The sequence below is a fragment of the Chanodichthys erythropterus genome, chromosome 3 (assembly GCF_024489055.1).
Source record: "Chanodichthys erythropterus isolate Z2021 chromosome 3, ASM2448905v1, whole genome shotgun sequence".
In the NCBI taxonomy this organism is placed as follows: Eukaryota; Metazoa; Chordata; class Actinopteri; order Cypriniformes; family Xenocyprididae; genus Chanodichthys; species Chanodichthys erythropterus.
This window is the reverse complement of record NC_090223.1, coordinates 68,102,954-68,123,896: the sequence shown is the minus strand read 5'-3', so window position 1 is coordinate 68,123,896 and position 20,943 is coordinate 68,102,954. Positions and strand designations below refer to the sequence as shown.

The 20,943-nt window shown below is 37.2% G+C and overlaps 1 protein-coding gene across 1 annotated transcript; it reads left to right on the top strand.

Moving 5' to 3' along the window:
* The first annotated feature begins 1,382 nt into the window (after positions 1–1,382).
* Positions 1,383–8,684, top strand: LOC137007121 (gastrula zinc finger protein XlCGF8.2DB-like). Its single transcript, XM_067368438.1, has 3 exons — positions 1,383–1,417; positions 2,158–2,314; positions 6,801–8,684. The coding sequence occupies exons 2-3, from the start codon at positions 2,158–2,160 to the stop codon at positions 7,568–7,570; spliced, it is 927 nt and encodes a 308-aa protein (XP_067224539.1). The 5' UTR covers positions 1,383–1,417; the 3' UTR covers positions 7,571–8,684.
* Positions 8,685–20,943: the final 12,259 nt, after the last annotated feature.

Here is a 20,943-nt window from a genome sequence, read left to right as displayed (position 1 = left end):
TCATAACTTTATATATGGCTATTTAATTTTTGTATCATACTAAAGCGCTGATTTTGTACGCTTGACTGAACTGGATGCTTTTATTTCTTATTGTATATTTTTATACCTTTTATAATGGCTATTATTGAACATTAAAACTGACATTTAACAAAAAGAGAAGGTTGTGTTTTATGTTAAAGCCTATTTAATTTCATTACAGTGAAGATAATCAGAGTATGCGCAAATAGTATTACATTTAATATTTTTGAAATGTAAACGAAAAGAGGCTTGTTTAATATTTCGTTTTGTTATAAATATAAGCAGACATTGCAGATAATCACTTGTCTGAGGCTATTAATATGTTTTTGTTTGTTTCTTTAAATAAAACGAAAAGAGGCAGAGTGGTTTAATAACAAATTTCGTTTTATTCTTGGCTAAAATATACATACAGAGATAACCGGAGAAGCCAGTTATTTGCGTACTGTAACATTACCGTTATATTATCTTACTAGCTATTTATTACTTATAGAAATAGTGCATATACGTCATATAGTTACATTACATGTATTGAAAAATACGTAATGTTTTTGAGGACCAAGTTTGTAGTCAAAGTATGGGAAGGCCATAGTCAATGTAAATCATATTGTTGATGTTTTGTTCGTATCAGTGAATGTGCTTTAACTGTTTTTCCGCCATCATCGGTGGTCCTGCTTGCTTACCAGCCTGCGCGTTCACGGCAGGCTCCGTTGTGATGGGGAAGAGCTGTGGAGGGAGGGCTGTAGCGCAGCAGAGAGCAAGGGGGAGTGACCTGTGAGTTGTGCTTGTTCAAATTTTCAGGCTAAGTCAACGTTTTCTAAAAACTCCCTACTGCAGCTTTAAGAGCATCACAGAATTTGAATCACTACATAGGCAGCAACTCACACAAATGACCCTTGACATTGAAGACTTTATTTGCTATTGATTTAATTACAAATATGTGAAAGATTACATTTTTTAATTTGACCGAATCTTTTAGCAACTGAATCTTTTAGTAATTTTTGGTATTGAATGAATTACATTAAATATTGAATGCTTCTTTTACTTATACTGAACCTTGAAAGATAACTTTTGACACATTGTATACCCATGTTTAAACTAAAATTTGTCCACATTTTATATATTGGTAAAACACACTGAGTTTAAATGTGTTTCATTTTGGACACATGAATGAACTCTGCTTTATGAACTCAAACAACCTTTTTAACACGTTTGTTTGTATCATATTTGTCACTGTTTTAATTTTACTACAAAGATTACCTGGTGAAATTGTTGGATTTTTATGCACTTCTGTGATTGTAGACGATGCAGCGTCTGAACAGGACTTTTATTTTGGAGTGACGACATGACGTCATAAGACTGCGTCGCACTCCTGCATCTGTTGTGATTCTGCTAAGGAAAGGTTTGTTTTAAGAATTGAATCAGTTTTAATCAACAGAAATAGTTTTAATGGTTTTTAATAGTTTTACAAGCAATGTTAAATGAGTTTATTTGCTATCTAATGTAACATTGTGATTATTTATCTAACTGTAATGAGGGATATTTGTGTGAGTAAAGCTCATATCCACTGATGAGAAACCGTAAACCTGCGTCTCATTTCTCTCTCTATATAAATCATAAATCAGTTTATCATGAACACGAGTTCAGTCTCTGGAGAGTAATGATGGAGAAACTGAACTTTTCAACTCCGAGTCAATTGAATCAAACACTTTGAGAAATGATTCAGTGAATCACGACACGTGCTGCTCAAACAGTGAACAAGAATGAGAACAACAAACACTAACAAACAAACTAAATATGTTTTCATCAAAGAGTAATCATTTAAATATCTATAATTCTTTGAATACCAAACTTAATTAGTTTATTAATTTTAAGCATTAGTGTTGTTGTTGTTGTTGTATTAATTATGAAAAGATGACTAGAACCCTCGATCAGCTTCAACACATGCAGTTTCTCTTTTTATTCTATAATTTCTTTCCATACACTGCATCACATCCTATTCCCCCACTGCCCCCTAGTGCCTATATGCAGGAACTACATAACACATCAGAATATTTATAACAACTTGAATATTACAGTTGTTGTTGTTGTCCAACAGGTCATTGAAGACCATTAACTCTGTTAATTATTCTCTTCTTAAAGATGGCGTTTATTAAAGAGGAGACTGAAGACATGAAGATTGAGTTTATTAAAGAGGAGACTGAAGATATGAAGATGGAGTTTATTAATGATGAGACTGAAGACATGAAGATTGAAGAAACATTCAGTGTGAAACATGAAGATACTGAGGAACAAACAGGTTGGTTTTATTCTCAAAGCTGAATTTGATCATTATCAAAATGTCCAGCTCTACAGAAATAGAGAATAAACAGAAATATAATCTTAGAGAATATTACAAGTTATTATAAGTAGCCAAAACAATTATTTTCTGCAACAATAAACCCAATATCATCTTCTGAATAGAGAACAATGGAAATATTTTTTTCTGTTCATGCTCTAAAGAAAAAAAATTGTCTGTAATTTGGTCTTTATTATTTTTGTCAAACTTGCAGTTTTGTGCATTCGTATTTATATTAAATGTTTATAGACTAAATACCATAAAGGAGTGGTCGCAATAGGCAGCCCTTGGGCCAAAACTGGCCCGCCAGCAATAATATCTGGCCCACGCCCGCAGCCAGATTATTTGAATAGCGGCCGGTTCTGAAATAGATCTTCGTCTCATGGTGCCGTATCACCATGTCTACTAACTTACACCAGATACGCCACAACAGCTAAAAGCTGTCTACAATGAACAAACCGACCATTGCAAAGCACTTGGACTACAAACCCAATTCCAAAAAAGTTGGGATACTGTACAAATTGTGAATAAAAAAGGAATGCAATAATTTACAAATCTCATAAACTTAGATTTTATTCACAATAGAATATAGATAACATATCAAATGTTGAAAGTGAGACATTTTGAAATATCATGCCAAATATTGGCTCATTTTGGATTTCATGAGAGCTACACATTCCAAAAAAGTTGGGACAGGTAGCAATAAGAGGCCGGAAAAGTTAAATGTACATATAAGGAAAAGCTGGAGGACCAATTTGCAACTTATTAGGTCAATTGGCAACATGATTGGGTATAAAAAGAGCCTCTCAGAGTGGCAGTGTCTCTCAGAAGTCAAGATGGGCAGAGGATCACCAATTCCCCCAATGCTGCGTCCAAAAATAGTGGAGCAATATCAGAAAGGAGTTTCTCAGAGAAAAATTGCAAATAGTTTGAAGTTATCATCATCTACAGTGCATAATATCATCCAAAGATTCAGAGAATCTGGAACAATCTCTGTGCGTAAGGGTCAAGGCTGGAAAACCATACTGGATGCCTGTGATCTTCGGGCCCTTAGACGGCACTGCATCACATACAGGAATGCTACTGTAATGGAAATCACAACATGGGCTCAGGAATACTTCCAGAAAACATTGTCAGTGAACACAATCCACCGTGCCATTCGCCGTTGCCGGCTAAAACTGTATAGGTCAAAAAAGAAGCCATATCTAAACATGATCCAGAAGATCATTTAAAATGGACTGTGGCAAAGTGGAAAACTGTTCTGTGGTCAGATGAATCTTTCAGACGAAGTTCTTTTTGATAAACTGGGACGCCATGTCATCCGGACTAAAGAGGACAAGGACAACCCAAGTTGTTATCAGCGCTCAGTTCAGAAGCCTGCATCTCTGATGGTATGGGGTTGCATGAGTGCGTGTGGCATGGGCAGCTTACTCATCTGAAAAGGCACCATCAATGCTGAAAGGTATATCCAAGTTCTAGAACAACATATGCTCCCATCCAGACGTCGTCTCCTTGCATTTTCCAACATGACAATGCCAGACCACACACTGCATCAATTACAACATCATGGCTGCGTAGAAGAAGGATCCGGGTACTGAAATGGCCAGCCTGCAGTCCAGATCTTTCACCCATAGAAAACATTTGGCGTATCATAAAGAAGAAGATGTGACAAAGAAGACCTAAGACAGTTGAGCAACTAGAAGCCTGTATTAGACAAGAATGGGACAACATTCCTATTCCTAAACTTGAGCAACTTGTCTCCTCAGTCCCCAGACGTTTGCAGACTGTTATAAAAAGAAGAGGGGATGCCACGCAGTGGTAAACATGGCCTTGTCCCAACTTTTTTGAGATGTGTTGATGCCAAAATCTACTTATTTTTCCCTTAAAATGATACATTTTCTCAGTTTAAACATTTGATATGTCATCTATGTTGTATTCTGAATAAAATATTGAAATTTGAAACTTCCACATCATTGCATTCTGTTTTTATTCACAATTTGTACAGTGACTTTTTTGGAATTGGGTTTGTATATCAGAAACAGAACAGGGAATCCGTTTACTGTCAGGAATGCGTTGTCGCGTTGTGCCACATCCAGCGTAGACAATATCACTGATTATAATGGGTTCTATTATCTTTTGTAGCGTCGCGCTGCTCCCGTCCGGTGTCGGTGTTATATTCTTTGAAAACAGATAAGTTGCAGCTGTTGCAGATAAGGCACACCGGCTTTGCATTCACAAAACTAGGTAGGATGAATGCATAGTTGTATTTCTATTCTACTTTTTGACCTATTTTCGCTGACAACTTTCCATTTTAGACTCTTTGATAGTGCCATTTTCTCTCACCAGCTAGCTTAACATCACTCTGCACACAACGTAATAGTGTAGTGTAACAAGCAAATTAACATGTTATACATTTATTATTCACAATATGGAAAGAGGAAATAAAACAGTTATTATGCCAAACTATATTGAAACAATATTTTAACAATTTACCATTTGTAGCGTCGCGCTGCTCCCGTCCGGTGTCGGAAACAGCGACAACTTCATTGCAGATAAGGCACACCGGCTTTGCATTCACAAAACTAGGTAGGATGAATGCATAGTTGTATTTCTATTCTACTTTTTATGACCTATTTTCGCTGACAACTTTCCATTTTAGACTCTTTGATAGTGCCATTTTCTCTCACCAGCTAGTTTAACATCACTCTGCACACAACGTAATAGTGTAGGCTACCTCCAGCACGCAAACAATTTGAAAATGCAGTTTAGTAGGCTAAGTGAGGATGCTAAGGAATAATTCTGTGTTAAAGTAGGCTACATTAAATAATTATTACAATAAGTTAGGATCCATTGTGTAACAAGCAAATTAACATGTTACACATTTATTATTCACAATATGGAAAGAGGAAATAAAACACAGTTATTATGCCAAACTATATTGAAACAATATTTTAACAATTTACCATTGTAGTGAGGTGCCATGTGTGGTTTTACCTGCAGTGATCTAATTAGAGTACTTTTTAATTTAAATAACAATAGAGTTCTAACTCAATAATATATAAATGTTGCCCTTTAAAAACAAGGTTGATAAAAGTTTTACAGATAATGTTTGTGTAATAAATTTACATCTCTGTCCTACCTAAAACTACTCTACTGTCAGCTCAAGATTTTTGTCAAATCTGTAATGTTTTTTAAGAAACACAAGATGTAATAAATAAACAAATATGCATAAATATATATATGGGCTGTCAATCGATTAAAAATTTTAATCTAATTAATTACATACTCTGTGATTAATTAATCTAAATGAATCGCATACATAATTTTTGCTGTGAAAGTATTAAATATTTCAATTCAAATGAATCAATGCAGGGTTTTTCCTGGGTCAAAAATGGTCTTCAGTGGTGACAGACATGGTCATCCACACAAACAGTAAAAAGTGCCCTACCCACATGATCTGCGAGCCCGATAATGACAATAAAGTACCAGTCACTCTCACTTTAATTCTTTCTTGCCCTCTTTGCAAAAAAAAAGTGATTTTATATCTTTGTAAGAGAAGATGCTTTTTTGCTAAACCTGAAAAGTATTAAAAAGTAGCATTTAGAAGTTATATTAACTAATAATATAATTTTGTACCATATACAATTAATTGCACCTAGCTAACAACAACTTGCTTTGTTCTGGTTTCACCTCACTCCAGTCTAAACTAACTGATTTTATAGGTAGGCCTAATTTACTACACATTGTCATTTACATAACCTGAAAATATTGTGGATTATTAAGGCTAATTTTCTAACCACTCTAGCTAAATGGGGTAAGCACACTTATGTTTTCATTTCAGAGTTGTTCAAGTAAATGATTCGTTATATAGACTGTGTGGGCAGATCAGTTGTTTTCATGATTCATTAAAATGAATCTGTTCAAATGAGTCATTAGGGCACAAATCGGACATTAGTGGATGTTGACGCATTGTTGCGAAACGCGACTGTTATTAGGATATCGCAAAAGATTTGTCAACGCGGAAAACACTTCACCACTGGATAGGATTTTCTTTTTTACTGAAAGTGTGGTTTATGTCAGCTGCACGTGCAGGGCGCATGCAGGGCACTATTCATACCCAGCGGTTATTCAGGAAAAACATTCTCCAAAAGCAACCATTCTCTTGCTTTTATTTACATGTAATGTATTGTTTACTATGTTAAATGATTAAATGATCCACACCGTCCTCTTTGTTGTTGCTTAGCGATTTTTGCGTTCTTTAGATACGGCAGTTGACAGTTTACTTCCGGTCGCTGTTACCGTTCCATCGACAGCTGTTGCTTAAAGTCCCTATTATTGAATCTGGCCCCCTTTTAAAAAAGTTTGGACACCCCTGGTTTAGAGCATACATGTTTTTGGTTTTGATGCATTAAATGTCTCAATTGTTTTATGTCTGTTTTTGTCCTAGACCTGATGGCACTGAAAGAGGCGAGTCATGAACTTAATGAAAGGGAAGAAGAGAAAAAACATTACGATAAACATCATGATTTCATGACTGGAGAAAGATTAACACAGGCTAAAAAGTGTTCCTCACAAAAAAAAGCTCAAAAGACAGGAACTAAACGTTATTTCACCTGCCAACAGTGTGGAAAGAGATTTGACCAACATAGAAACTTTCAAGACCACTTGAGAATTCACACTGGAGAAAAGCCTTACACCTGTCAACAGTGTGGACAGAGTTTCACATTTAAAGGAAACCTTAAAGTCCACATGAGAATTCATACTGGAGAAAAGCCTCACACCTGCAAACAATGTGGAAAGAGTTTCAGTCAAAAAGGAAGCCTTATAGTCCACATGAGAATTCACACTGGAGAGAAACCTTTCACCTGTCAAGAGTGTGGACAGAGTTTCACTGTAAAAGGAAACCTTATAGTCCACATGAGAAATCACACTGGAGAGAGTCCATTCGCCTGTGAACAGTGTGGAAAGAGTATCAGTGGAAAAGGAAACCTTGAAATCCACATGAGAATTCACACTGGAGAGAAACCTTTCACCTGTCAACAATGTGGACAGAGTTTTACACATAAAGGAAACCTTAAAGTCCACATGAGAACTCACACTGGAGAAAAGCCTTACACCTGCACTCTGTGCGGGAATGGCTTCACACGCGAACGAAACCTTAGGAAACACATGAATATTCACACTGGAGAGAAGCCTTTTACATGTGATCAGTGTTGAAAGAGTTTCAGATTTAAAGGTGACCTTAAGTGCCACATGAGGATTCACTGAAAGAGAACGGTTTAAGAAGTCGTACTTGTGGAAAGAGCAGAGGTGTAAAGAGTACCTGAAAACCATACTTGAGTAAAAGCAGAAATACTGACGGCAAAAAATTACTCCCATTAAAAGTTAAAAGTGACAAATTCTAATACAACTTGAGTAAAAAATCTTGGAGCATCTGATTTTAACATTACTTAAGTATTTTACTCATGTTAAATGTAGGCTCAGAGATGCACTAGTCTTCGATACCTGAGAGAAATCCCAGTAAAAATCAAGGTTGACACAACAACCTCTCAAAAGTCTACAAAAAGTCTCAGTTAAGCGCAAGTGCCCAAAAACACCACAATTTAACCAATATCCTTCATAAATGTCTTGTCAATACAGCAGATAAATAAAATAATGTTAAGTAGTTACACTCAACTCGCTCTGGATGTGTTGGTTTCTGTCAGAGCAGGGACTAGAACTCAGGTCTCCAGCATGAGAGTCAGACTCCCAATCCTTGAGCCAATGGAGAATGGTGAACACAACAGTAAGACGCACTGTGGAGAAGTTGAGATGCAGAATAAGTTTTTAATAAAAGTTGAAGTAACAAAAAATCCACAGCTGAAGCAAAAACAGCAAAAGAAGGTCTCAAAAAAACAAAAACTGTCCAAATGGGCATGCCACAAGAAATAATCCAAACATTCAAAAGATCTTGCAGCAAAAGCTCCAGATGAGAAAGTCCACAAAAAATAACAGAGAAGGAATAATCCACAGGCAAGAGAAAAATAAAAAAGTCTCAGAGATAGAGAACACTTACTCAGGCAACTGGCTTCAGAACAACTAAACACCAAGCAAAGAAGCTATGAGACAGAGTTGTTTAAATACAGCTGAACAAGACACACAGGGCCATGTGGGTTTGGATTTTGTTTTCCCTTTATAATAAAAACCTTCATTTAAAAAATGCATGTTTTATTTGTGTTATCTTTGATTCATATTTCAATTTGTTTGATGATCTGAAACATTAAAGTGTGACAAACATGCAAAAAAAAATAAAAAATCAGGAAGGGGGCAAGCACCTTTTCACACCACTGTATATAGCACTTCATTCAATAGATTGCTTAAAAGCAACTTTACAGTATCAAACATGAAAAACAGTGTCAGTGCCTCAATTCTTCAGAAGCACAACTTCATTTTGTACTATTACGGCTACCCAGTGTGTTCATGTTTTCACCCATTGAGATCTTACCACCTTGCCATTCAAAACGTTTAATTGCATTACTCATCAAAAATGTACAGGAGTTGAAAGTACATTTACTTGTTCAAAAATATAGTCAAGTACAGAGTTAAAGTTGCTTACATTATAATTTTTTAAAAAAGGTACTTAAGTACAGTAACTAATTACTGTACATTTACTCAAATACAAAATAATATACCACTGGGAAAGAGTTTCACAGACAGGAAAACTACAAGAACCATGTAATAACACCAAAGAGAAGTTTCCATGGCTTCAGTGTGAGAAAAGTTTCCCATATCAGAGACCGTCTTGGTTATGTAACCTTCGTTCCCTGAAGATTCGCTAGAGAGTCCTAGCACCTTCCTGATGGGAGTGGTAGGAACCTTGGGCACATATCCAGGCCGAGGTCTCAGGACAATGTAAGTGTCACCCGGCCCAAATTCCAGGCACGATTCGTCGACCGAAAGTGCATGCAGGTCTCCTACCGTCTTGATGGAGGTCAGTGCAACCAGGAGTACTGTCTTAAGGGACAGCTCTTTTAACTCAACTGACTCCTCGTCCTCCCTGACCTTGCACAGAAGCTGAAGGCTCACTGGGGGAAGCGCAAACTTGCATAGACCCCGGGGCCAGCTGTGTGCCCATGGATCCATGCCAAGAATGCCCTTGGTCAGGGAGTAAAACAGCTGACAATGGGCTGTGTCCAGGGAGGCAAACAGATCTGAGCGGTCCAAACCACTGCCAAATCAGCTGGAACACCTGGGGATGGAATCTCCATTCTCCCGGAAGCGGAGGCTGCTGTGAGAGCTCGTCAGCTGCACGGTTGAGCACACCTGGGATGTGAATGGCACAAAGTGACCTCAGATGCTTCTGACTCCAAAAGAGGAGATGGCGAGTGAGTTGCGACGGGAGCTTAGACCGCCCTGGTGGTTGATGTACGCAACAGTCGCAGCGCTGTCCGTACGGACCAGTACATTCTTGCCTGTTAACAGCTCTTTTTGTGAGGTTGTGGGCTGTATTCCTCTCCTTCAGGTCGCCCGTCTCAGGTCCACCTGGCATCCTGCTGTCTGCCGGGTGCAGGCTGCTGCTTTGCAGACTTAGCAGGGGCGGAGGACAGTGCAGGCGGGCACCCTCGGTGATGAGTAGGCATAGTTACTGTTGTGATATATCTTTGTTAAGACCCATGGAATCAAACACCTGATCTCATGACTTTGACCACAAGATAAAAATACATTTTGTGTAATTATTGCTATTACAAACAGTCCATAACAACCCATAAAACACACACACACACACATATAGATAACTTGAGTGTATGCAAACAGTGATAAAATTACAGTTTAAAAGTAGCACTCTATGTAAGCCATGGAGTAATAGAATTAAAAAAGGTAAATATTAACTATTTTGTTCCCTCAATTTATAAATCATGCTCATGATTTATAAATAGAGGGAACAAAATAGTAAATATACATACCTTTTTTAATTCTTTCATTCCATGGCTTCCATAGAGTGCTACTTTAAAATATATACAGTTGTAAGAAAAAGTATATGAACCACTTGCAAATTCTGTAAACACACCTTAATAAACCATACTATGTGCAGATAAGCATACTGACTACATCCGATAGGCTGGAAAAGTGTGTATAGACATTTTTCAATAGTCTATATTAGGCCTGCCACGATTGGTCGAATTAGTTGACTTCAGTATTATCAATCGACTGATCATTTTATATTATCTTACCTTTTACATTTCGTTTTCAAGCTTTGACTAAAATAACAGTTTCCTCCACACAACTAGAGCTAACGTTATGTGCAGATAAGCATACTGACTACATCCGATAGGCTGGAAAAGTGTGTATAGACATTTTTCAATAGTCTATATTAGGCCTGCCACGATTGGTCGAATTAGTTGACTTCAGTATTATCAATCGACTGATCATTTTATATTATCTTACCTTTTACATTTCGTTTTCAAGCTTTGACTAAAATAACAGTTTCCTCCACACAACTAGAGCTAACGTTATGTGCATCACATTAAAGTTTCCAAGGATGCTTTCATATTGCATTTACTGTTCACCTGGCACTCGTTATTTTTATATATTTTATTTTATTTGATGGCTTGTTCCCTAATGCTACCTTACATAAATGTTTTATGTTCTGATAACATGTTCACACTGTTCTGATGGAATCTTTGATGTAGTAAATTCAGCTAAGATTACATGTGGTTTGTAGATTTGACCAAAAGAAGTCTCAGTTGTTTTTATTGCCATATTTTTTATCTAATGTCTGTTCTAAAATGCATAACTCTGCTTTAATATTGGTTGTACAGCTGTGTTTTTTCAGTGCAAATAAATGTAGCTTTTGTATTTAAGGTATGTTTAGGTCTTCATTTGTGAGTTATATGCTGTTGGCTGATGTGAAACAGCCTTTATCCATGATCCTATCCCTTTGAAACATTCAAGCTAGTTTTAATCGGACTGTATATAAAAGAGCAAACCCTCCGTGACGACAGCCATAGCTTTTTCCAAAAACAGATTTGAATACATGCTGTGATGGCTCTGCAGTCGCCAACAATGCAGTACCTCACTCTGCCTGATACGCCCCCTTATCCATTATAATGAGATGCCTTAACCACTCGGGGTAAAATGCCTAACCCAACCAATCGAGCTGCTTCGTAGAGCAGGGTCTTGGCGTGGTATTCGTAATTTTGCAAGCGGCGGGCATAGAAACTTTAGTGTTATGATTACGATTGTTCATGGCTGCTTTAGAAGAGTACAAAAATCCCGACCCCTCTTAGAAAATACATAAAACTGACATTACTGAGCTATATGCGTTTAAAAGTAACGTAGCCTATTAAAATTGTACAATTTCATTGCTCAGTTCAACGTGTTGGGAAATCGGGCATTTTGTCCCGCGTCAGCATTTATTCAAAAGTTAATAACGCTCAACATTCAAAAGGTAAATAAGGATTTCTCACTTGTATTAGTAGGCTTGGCTATTTCGCCACGTGAATGCCCAATTGAAGCTCTCACAAGCACAAAATGCAGGGATAGAATATGTTAATAAAGTATTTATTAACGCATTTTAGACGAACAAAAACAGGTAGGCTAAGCCAAAGACTGAGGCTACAATAACCATAAATAAATGTTCACAAATACCCATGAAAGTAAAACTGAAACCTTTATTAAGTAAAACTGAAAATTACAAAGGTTTAATTGGCATCTTAATTTCAAACGACCCGACCGACCGCGACCCGAATATCATTAAAAATATTTTTGGATGACTCGTAACCGCGGGTGACTGCGGATGACCGCAGGCACCCGCTCATTTTGGATCAACCCGCGCATCACTGACGGCCACAGGATGATGTCGGTTATTATTCTACGAATGGAGTAAGAGCAGGAGAGTCCTTCGCACTGTCCAGCAGCCGTATAGTGAAGCCAGACGTCGGGTTTGTCATACCTTTTTTTTTATTTTTTTATGAACAAATATAACAGCAAATACATAGTCACAATTAAAAACAGCATTAAACAACAATTATAGAATTATAAACAGCAGACAAATAGCAAGTAAAAGCAAGTAGATTAAAAGCAATTAAAATAAACAGACACAAATAAAAATAAATAAATAATAAAATTGAGCCAGGGGTAACATATAATTTAAAATAAATTCAAGAGAGAGAGAAATGCCTTGAGACCCATTTGGTTTTCATTATAAAGAAAAGCATTAATATTATACTTTGCCAAAGCTTTAAAATCTGTTACATTGTGCACATTGTTAGAAGAAGAGATAGTACCCAAATAACATTTCAAGTCTTTTCAAAAAATGATAAAAAGAGGTTTGACAGATAAAAACTTGACAAAAAACTTGGCTAGAAAAATAAATAGATTGATAAGAAAATACTTGTCTTTTAGATTTTTGTCAGAGTTATAAAATCCAAATAAGACATCCTTAAACATCAAAGAAAAATTGACTAATAAAGAAGCACATACAGACAAAATTTCTTCCAAAAAGTAGCTATATGAACAGATTGTAGTTTGTAACGCAACTCCTCATTCTCTATAGTAACTGGGTTTCCAATTATAAACTGCTGATTAATTGTAGATGGTAGTTTATGAACATGCAAACAGCACACCACTGCTCGGCTCGACTAGAACACGCACCTTATGACAAAATAGGGGTGCTCAATATATTAACAGCCTTTTTCACACATACTTTCTCATCTTTAGGGAGCACGTAACCTTAACCCGGTCCCATATGAAGCTGAATACACTGGCCACAAATTGCACATGGACCAAAATGAAAAACTGGTCATGTTTGGAGTCACTCATGTCCTGGCAGTGGATGGCTTTAGCAAGAAAGTTGTTGGCCATGCTACCATGCCTGTAAGTGCAATATGTCAGAATGGATTAACTTTTTTCGTTTCTTACCAGAATTTGTGAGTATTAATATTTTTCACCAAATGGTAAGACTGTCAGGTTAATTAGCTTTTGTGCTTTTTTTCCTTTTGGCTTTGAATAGACTGATCTTGACAGCCGATACCCAACTATTCAGTTGACTGACCGAGACTGGAGCTCTCCTGTCAAAGGCCATTTTACAAACATTCTGAAAGTGGACCACATCGAGGTGTTTCACAACTCAGGAATCCTCTCAGCCTCCTGCACATACTTCATGTTCAATCTTGCATATCCAAGACATCTGAAGAACACTCTGATGTTTCTCCAAAAGTAAAATGGCCAAAATAGTTGTGGATGGTGACAAGCCTCTGCCAATAACTGTTACTAGGCAAATAAATCTCTTCTGACTCTACCATGCCTACCACGCCCTCACCCTCCTTCAAGTGTTCTAGGTGAATTAAAAACAACCGATAACAGCTCTCAGTGATGTGTGTCGGGTCCCCGCTATGATAACAGTGACTTTATCAAATGTTTACAGAACAAGCGGGAACCCAGTGTGCCTGCAGCTTTCTCTATTTATGTTTTATTACGTTATAGAAAGCCTAACGCCTTCTCAAACCATTTGGCAAACCCATTTAATCTGCTACCTATTACACGTCAAACTAAGATTACTGTAGAGACAGAAAGTAAGACTTAAGTTAGCACTTCTAAACATTCGCTCACTTAAAAATAAATCACTTCTACTCAATGACTTAATAACCACAAACAACCTAGATTTTATGCTTCTAAATGAAACATGGCTTGAAGACAGCTGCAGTGCAACAATCCTGAATGAAACAGCCCCTCCTAACTTTACTTTTATGAGTGTCAGGAGAGCTGTTAGGAGAGGTGGAGGTGTAGCTGCTCTATTTAAAGATGTCTATCAATGCAAGCAAGTGTCATTTGGTGATTACTTGTCTTTCAAATACTTGGGTATTGTATTAAAAGGTGCTCCTCGCATTCTACTTATAGTTATCTACAGGCCTCCAAAATACTCTCCAGCCTTTGTGGAGGACTTTACATAACTGTTATCAGCAATTTCCTCAGAGTTTGACTGTTTTGCTATTACTGGGGACTTTAACATCCACATAGAAAATGCAGAATCCAATATGGCAAAAGAAATCATAACTGTTTTGAATACTTTTGATCTGACTCAGCATGTACATGGACCTACACACAATCGTGGACACACTCTAGATTTAATTATCAGTAAGGGTCTAAACATTTCATCCATTGTCATTAAGGATGTAGCGCTATCTGATCATTTCTGTATTTTCTTTGAAATATTGATGTACGACTGTCCGACTGTTGAAGCTAGATCTGTCTCGGTCAAAAAGCGATGCTTAATGAGAACACTAGTGCACTGTTTATGAAGGCTATATCTTTAACACCAAGCATATCTGCAGACTCTGTTGATTTTCTCCTTGATTCTTTTAACTCAAAAGTACAGAATGTTATTGATAACATTGCTCCTGTGAAAGTCAGGAAGAAAAGTGGCAGACAAAAAGCACCATGGAGAAACTCAACAGCAGTGCAAAATATGAAAAGACAATGCAGAAAAGCTGAGCGCATGTGGCGAAAGACAAAACTTGAAATCCATTATAACATCTATAAAGATATTCTTCATGCTTTCAATGTGGAATTAGGCAAAGCTAGACAGACCTTCTTCTCAAATATTATAAACAGAAACTTAAACAACACCTGCACTCTTTTTGCTACAGTAGAGAGACTAACAAACCCCCCAAGTCAGATTCCCAGTGAAATGCTCTCAGACAGCAAATGTAGTGAGTTTGCTTCCTTCTTCTCTGAGAAAATTAATAATATCAGAAAGGCGATCAGCACATCCTTGAGCTGCACTGGGGTAAAACAGATCAGATCACAACCTCAGAAAGTAGCTATTATGTCTGATTTCGAAGCAATTGATGGTAAAATTTTGGAAGAAACAGTACAGCACCTTAAAACATCAACCTGCGCCCTTGACACACTTCCCACATCTTTTTTTCAAAAGAGTGTTAAACTGTTTAGAAGCAGATCTCCTAGAAGTGGTAAATGCCTCACTTCTCTCTTGGACTTTTCCAAAATCCCTGAAAACTGCAGTTGTTAAGCCCCTCCTGAAAAAGAGCAATCTGGATAACACCATATTGAGCAACTACAGGCCAATCTCAAATCTTCCTTTCATAGGCAAGATCATTAAAAAAGTTGTTTTCAATCAGCTGAACAAGTTCTTAAGCTTGAATGGATACTTTGATAACTTTCAATCTGGTTTCCGACCGCATCACAGCACAGAGACAGCACTCATAAAGATAATAAATGATATTCGCCTTAACACAGATTCAGGTAAATTAACAGTGCTGGTTCTACTTGACCTCAGTGCTGCGTTTGACACCGTCGATCACAACATTCTTCTTGACAGGCTGGAAAACTCGCACCCCTCCTGTTCAACCTATATATGCTGCCACTGAGCCAAATAATGATAAAGAACCAAATTGCATATCACAGCTATGCAGATGGCACCCAGATTTACCTAGCCCTATCACCTAACGACTACAGCCCCATTGACTCCCTGTGCCAGTGCATTGATGAAATTAAAAATTGGATGTGTCTAAACTTCCTTCAGTTAAACAAAGACAAAACTGAAGTCATTGCGTTTGGAAACAAAGATGAAGTTTTCAAAGTGAACATGTACCTTCACTCTAGGGGTCAAACAATAAAAATCAAGTCAGGAATCTTGGTGTGATTTTGGAGTCAGACCTGAGTTTCAGTAGCCATGTAAAGACAATAACTAAATCAGTGTATTATCATCTCAAAAATATTGTAAGAATTAGATGCTTTGTCTCCAGTCAAGACTTAGAGAAACTTGTTCATGCTTTCATCACCAGCTGGGTGGATTATTGTAATGGGCTCCTCACTGGTCTTCCCAAAAAGACCGTAAGGCAGCTGCAGCTCGTACAGAATGCTGCTGCCAGGATTCTGAGCAGAACCAGAAAACATGAACACATCAGACCAGTCCTCAGGTCCTTGCACTGGATTCCAGTTGCATTTAGAATTGATTTTAAAGTACTGTTACTTGTTTGTAAATCACTCAATGGCCTAGGACCTCAATACATTGCAGATATGCTCATAGAATATAAACCTAACAGATCACTCAGATCATCAGGATCAAGTCATTTAGAAATACCAAGGGTTCACTCAAAGCAAGGAGAGTCCGCTTTTAGCTGTTATGCCAGCCGCAGCTGGAACCAGCTTCCAGAAGAGATCAGGTGTGCTCCAACAGTAGCCACATTCAAATCAAGACTCAAAACACATCTTTTTATCTATGCATTTGCTGATTGAGCACTGTGCTATGTCCGAACTGTTTGCACTTTATTTTATACGTATTATCTTTTTATTCTTTTAATTCCTTTTCCTGTTTTTATTTCATTTTTAATGTATTTTATATATTTTATGTATCATCTTGTTATTCTGACTTTTAATGCATTATTGCTGTCTGGTTGAAAGAGCTGGGAGAATTAGGAAGAAATTGATTAGGTTAAAATTTGGTAAATTTGACAAACCATGGGGAAATTTAAGCTGTAGTGCATGGTTAAGATATCTCTGGATTACAGTCAGGACACTTTCCAAAGGGGGAAATTTCCAAAGGGGAAATTTGAACTGCGTTCCATAGGTAAGATATCTCCGGAAGGGGGATTAGGGCTGTGTGGCGCAGTTTGAGGTGTCTTGGCAAAAGGGGAGATTGAAACTATGTTTATCAGTTTGAAGTGCCTTAACAGGTAGCAGTCCTGTTGGATGAGGAAGATCCATTCTGTTCTGCTCTGATGAATGGATCCGTTTAGATCCACTCTGATGGACGACAACAACAACAACAACAAACTCCCTGAGACTTCCTAGCTTCCATCCAGATAGCAAAATTCTCTGTTTTTACTGTTATTTCTATTCCTTATGTTCTATTTTTATTATTCTTTTTTATGTAAAGCACTTTGAATTACCATTGTGTATGAAATGTGCTATACAAATAAAATTGCCTTGCCTTGCCTATCGAAAACAGAAAAGTGGTTTTGACCCGAAAAAAAAAAGAAAAATCTTTCACAAAGTCCAGAACTGAAAAGTGTTATACAGTCTAATGATTTTTTTTGATGAGGCCTCAAAAGCTATTTGATCTCCATTCATGATAAAATACCATTGTAAATCCAAGCTTAACATGACAGAACCTGTCCATTTTAATTTAAGGGACTCTGTAGGACACTCAGTGGTCTCCTATTCATATGTACTCATTGATAAAGTGCTAAAAAAATTACTGTTCTCATGAGGATGTTTGGGATCAAATTCTGAATGAGAATAATCCAGAGCCAGACAGTGAATTTTTAACAGACTACTGTGATTGAGAAATTTTCAAACAACACATTTTTTAAAGATCACCCAACTGCACTGCGGCTGCATTTCTATGAAGATGAGTTTGAAGTAGTTAACCCATTGGGGTCAAAAAGAACCAAGCACAAGCTATGCACATTCTGTTTTACTGTAGGCAGTTTGGACAACAAGTATAGATCGCAGCAGAGACATATCCATTTAGCGTTATTGGTGCGTTATTCAGACGTTAAACAGTGTGGTTTGGATGTCATCTTCCTTTTTACAGATGCAGTGATCCAGAAATTTCCTGGAACCACCAGAGGTGGCAATTAATCAAAAAGTGACTCCAAAAAAAGACTCTAACTTAAAAAATGAACAGGCTCATGACATATACCTGTAGGTGGATTTTCCTGTTCTAGGCTTGTTATGTTTTGTTGTGATATTAAGTTCAATAGTGTGTTCAGCCTTTTTCTAAAATTGAACTTCTTAAATTTTTCTCTTTAAATTAAAACTGTTTTAATAAAGTTTTAATGTTTTAACTGTTTTACTGTATTACTTCTTTTTTGCTAACTGCACTGTTTAACATATAAAGGTCCTGTTCTTCGTGATCCCATGTTTCAAACTTTAGTTAGTGTGTAATGTTGTTGTTAGAGTATAAATAAAATCTGTAAAATTTTAAAGCCCAAAGTTCAATGCCAAGCGAGATATTTTATTTAACAGAAGTCGCCTACATCGAACGGCCAGTTTGGACTACATCCCTCTACTTCCTTCTTTAATGACGACACTAAATCCTCCACCCACAGGAATACACAAAAAAGGGGGCGTGGTCTTGTTGCGCTCCCATGGAGAAGAGCAAGAGTTGTGTTTGTAGAGTGTGTTTGTTGCCATGTCGTCGAAACGCTGTTATTTTCATCCCGCAGTCCAACCAATGTTTGCCTTCCCAGGGACGCTGTACTTAGAGATCAATGGTTACAATTTATGTTTAACTCGGTTCCCGAAAATTATAATTGTGGTATCCTTACTGCAATAGTTAATGTTGGACTGCAGTGCACATAATGGCCACAAGAGGGGACTATGTTTATGTATATGGCTGTTTTCCGTATGAGGTACTCTTCTGAGTGAGTGCTAACGTTGTACATTTTCTGTCGCTGCTTGTGGAGATTAAAGAGTTCAGTCTCTCGGGAATTATTGTCTTTTGTGTTCATTCGGCACAACAGCACAATAATCCAGATGTAAAACTATGTGCAGCACACGTTATGGTAAGAGGCGTGACCTTTCCGGGCAAGGAGCGCTAAGCTGCTGTCGAATCACAACACAGGAACCGCTGGCACAATCAGAACTCGTTACGTATTTCTAAAGGAGAGACTTCATAGAACAAGGAAGTCATCAGCCCGTTTTTATGACCGTGGAAACAGCGGTATACAGATAAGTAAATTATGTGAAAAATACTGGGTTTTTTTACACGCAAAACATGAACATTTGTTATATTGCACACTATAAACACAATCAAAGCTTCAAAAAAACACGAAAAACGGGACCTTTAACTGCCTATTTTGAGCCATTATTACATATGCACCGATTAAGCGCGCGGCCCCTTTAAATCTCCCGCTCCCCCGCGAGCTCTCAACTGCCTTAAACAGCAAACACAAAGTTCACACAGCTAATATAACCCTCAAAATGGATCTTTACAAAGTGATTATCATGCATACATTGATTCCTCTGAGTATAGTATATGTTTATTTTGAATGTTTGCTTTTATTTCTGAATGAGTTTGATAGTGCTCCATGGTTAACGGCTAATGCTACACTGTTGGAGAGATTTATAAAGAATGAAGTTGTGTTTATGAATTATACAGACTGCAAGTGTTTAAAAATGAAAATACGACGGCTCTTGTCTCCATGAATACAGTAATAAACGATGGTAACTTTAACCACATTTAACAGTACATTAGCAACATGCTAACGAAACATTTAGAAAGACAGTTTACAAATATCACTAAAAATATCATGATATCATGGATTATGTTAGTTATTATTGCTCCGTCATCCAACAACATTTTCGCTGTTGTTCTTGCTTGCTTACCTAGTCTGATGATTCAGCTGTGCACAGATCCAGACGTTAATACTAGCTGCCCTTGTCTAATGCCTTGAACATGGGCTGGCATATGCAAATATTGGGGGCGTACATATTAATGATCCTGACTGTTACGTAACTGTTGAGATTCGCCTGTTCTTCGGGGGTCTTTTAAACAAATGAGATTTATATAAGAAGGAGGAAACAATGGCGTTTGAGACTCACTGTATGTAATTTCCATGTACTGAACTCTTGTTATTCAGCTATGCCGAGGTAAATTAAATTTTTGAATCTAGGGCACCTTTAAGACTTCAGTTTATTCCTTAGTAAAAGTTGGTCTCAGCAGCTTTGTGAATAGTTAAGAGTTTTCTCTTAAAACCTAAGAACTTTTACTACTAGAACTCTTAGTGGTAAGATAAAATGTTTTGTGAATACGGCCCCTGATGTAGAACCTGGAAGCGCTGCACTGCGTTTACTACACCAACAGCACAGGAGAATGACAGGAGAGAGAAGAAATTGTTTAATAAATTTATTTTTGTTTGTTTTCTTTTTTTGCGCACAAAAAGCATTCTCGGTGCTTCATAACATTAAAGTGGAACCACTGTAGTCGCATGGACTATTTTAACAATGTCTTTAATTTCTTAATTTGTGTTCCGAAGATGAACGTAGGATTTTTCCAAAGATGGCGTAGGGTTTTGAGCAACATGAGGATGAGTAATTAATGACAGAATTTTCATCTTTGGGTGAACTAACCTTTTAAACTGACAGCACGAACAAATCAAATGACAGTTAAGTCAATTCAAAGTGAACAACTTCAGAGCTAACCAGAAACTCCAATTTAAAGTTAAAAGCATCAATTTGCATTTTTCACATATGGTGTTTTTCACCATTTAGATTACTTACCACAAGGGATATTAATGGGCGATTGTATATTGTTCTGGATCTAAAAATCTTGAATATAAGCATTCCATTGAGCTCTGGGCCTTCTTGAAGTTTCGGTGCTACCAACTTGCTTCCACATGGCATGAGGAATTTAATGCTTTAAAAATAATAATAAAGCAAATGTAGGTGTTATATTCGTTATTAACTTGCATCAACAAATGCTAAATAACATTAATATTTACTGGAAACTTATAGCTATCTGACATCCCCTGGAATTTTATCTTTAAAGTTTTTGCGCAGTTCTCTTTCAAATGTCGTGTTGTCCCATATTCTATTGATCTTGAAACCACTTATAATATGTCCATTGTCATGCAACGCAGTTC

Bases quoted from the DNA above. Each gene is read 5' to 3' on its own strand.
- LOC137007121 (XM_067368438.1), top strand. From the start codon at position 2,158: ATGGCGTTTATTAAAGAGGAGACTGAAGACATGAAGATTGAGTTTATT. The intron at 2,315-6,800 runs GTTGGTTTTATT...TTTTTGTCCTAG, and splicing joins AGATACTGAGGAACAAACAG to ACCTGATGGCACTGAAAGAG.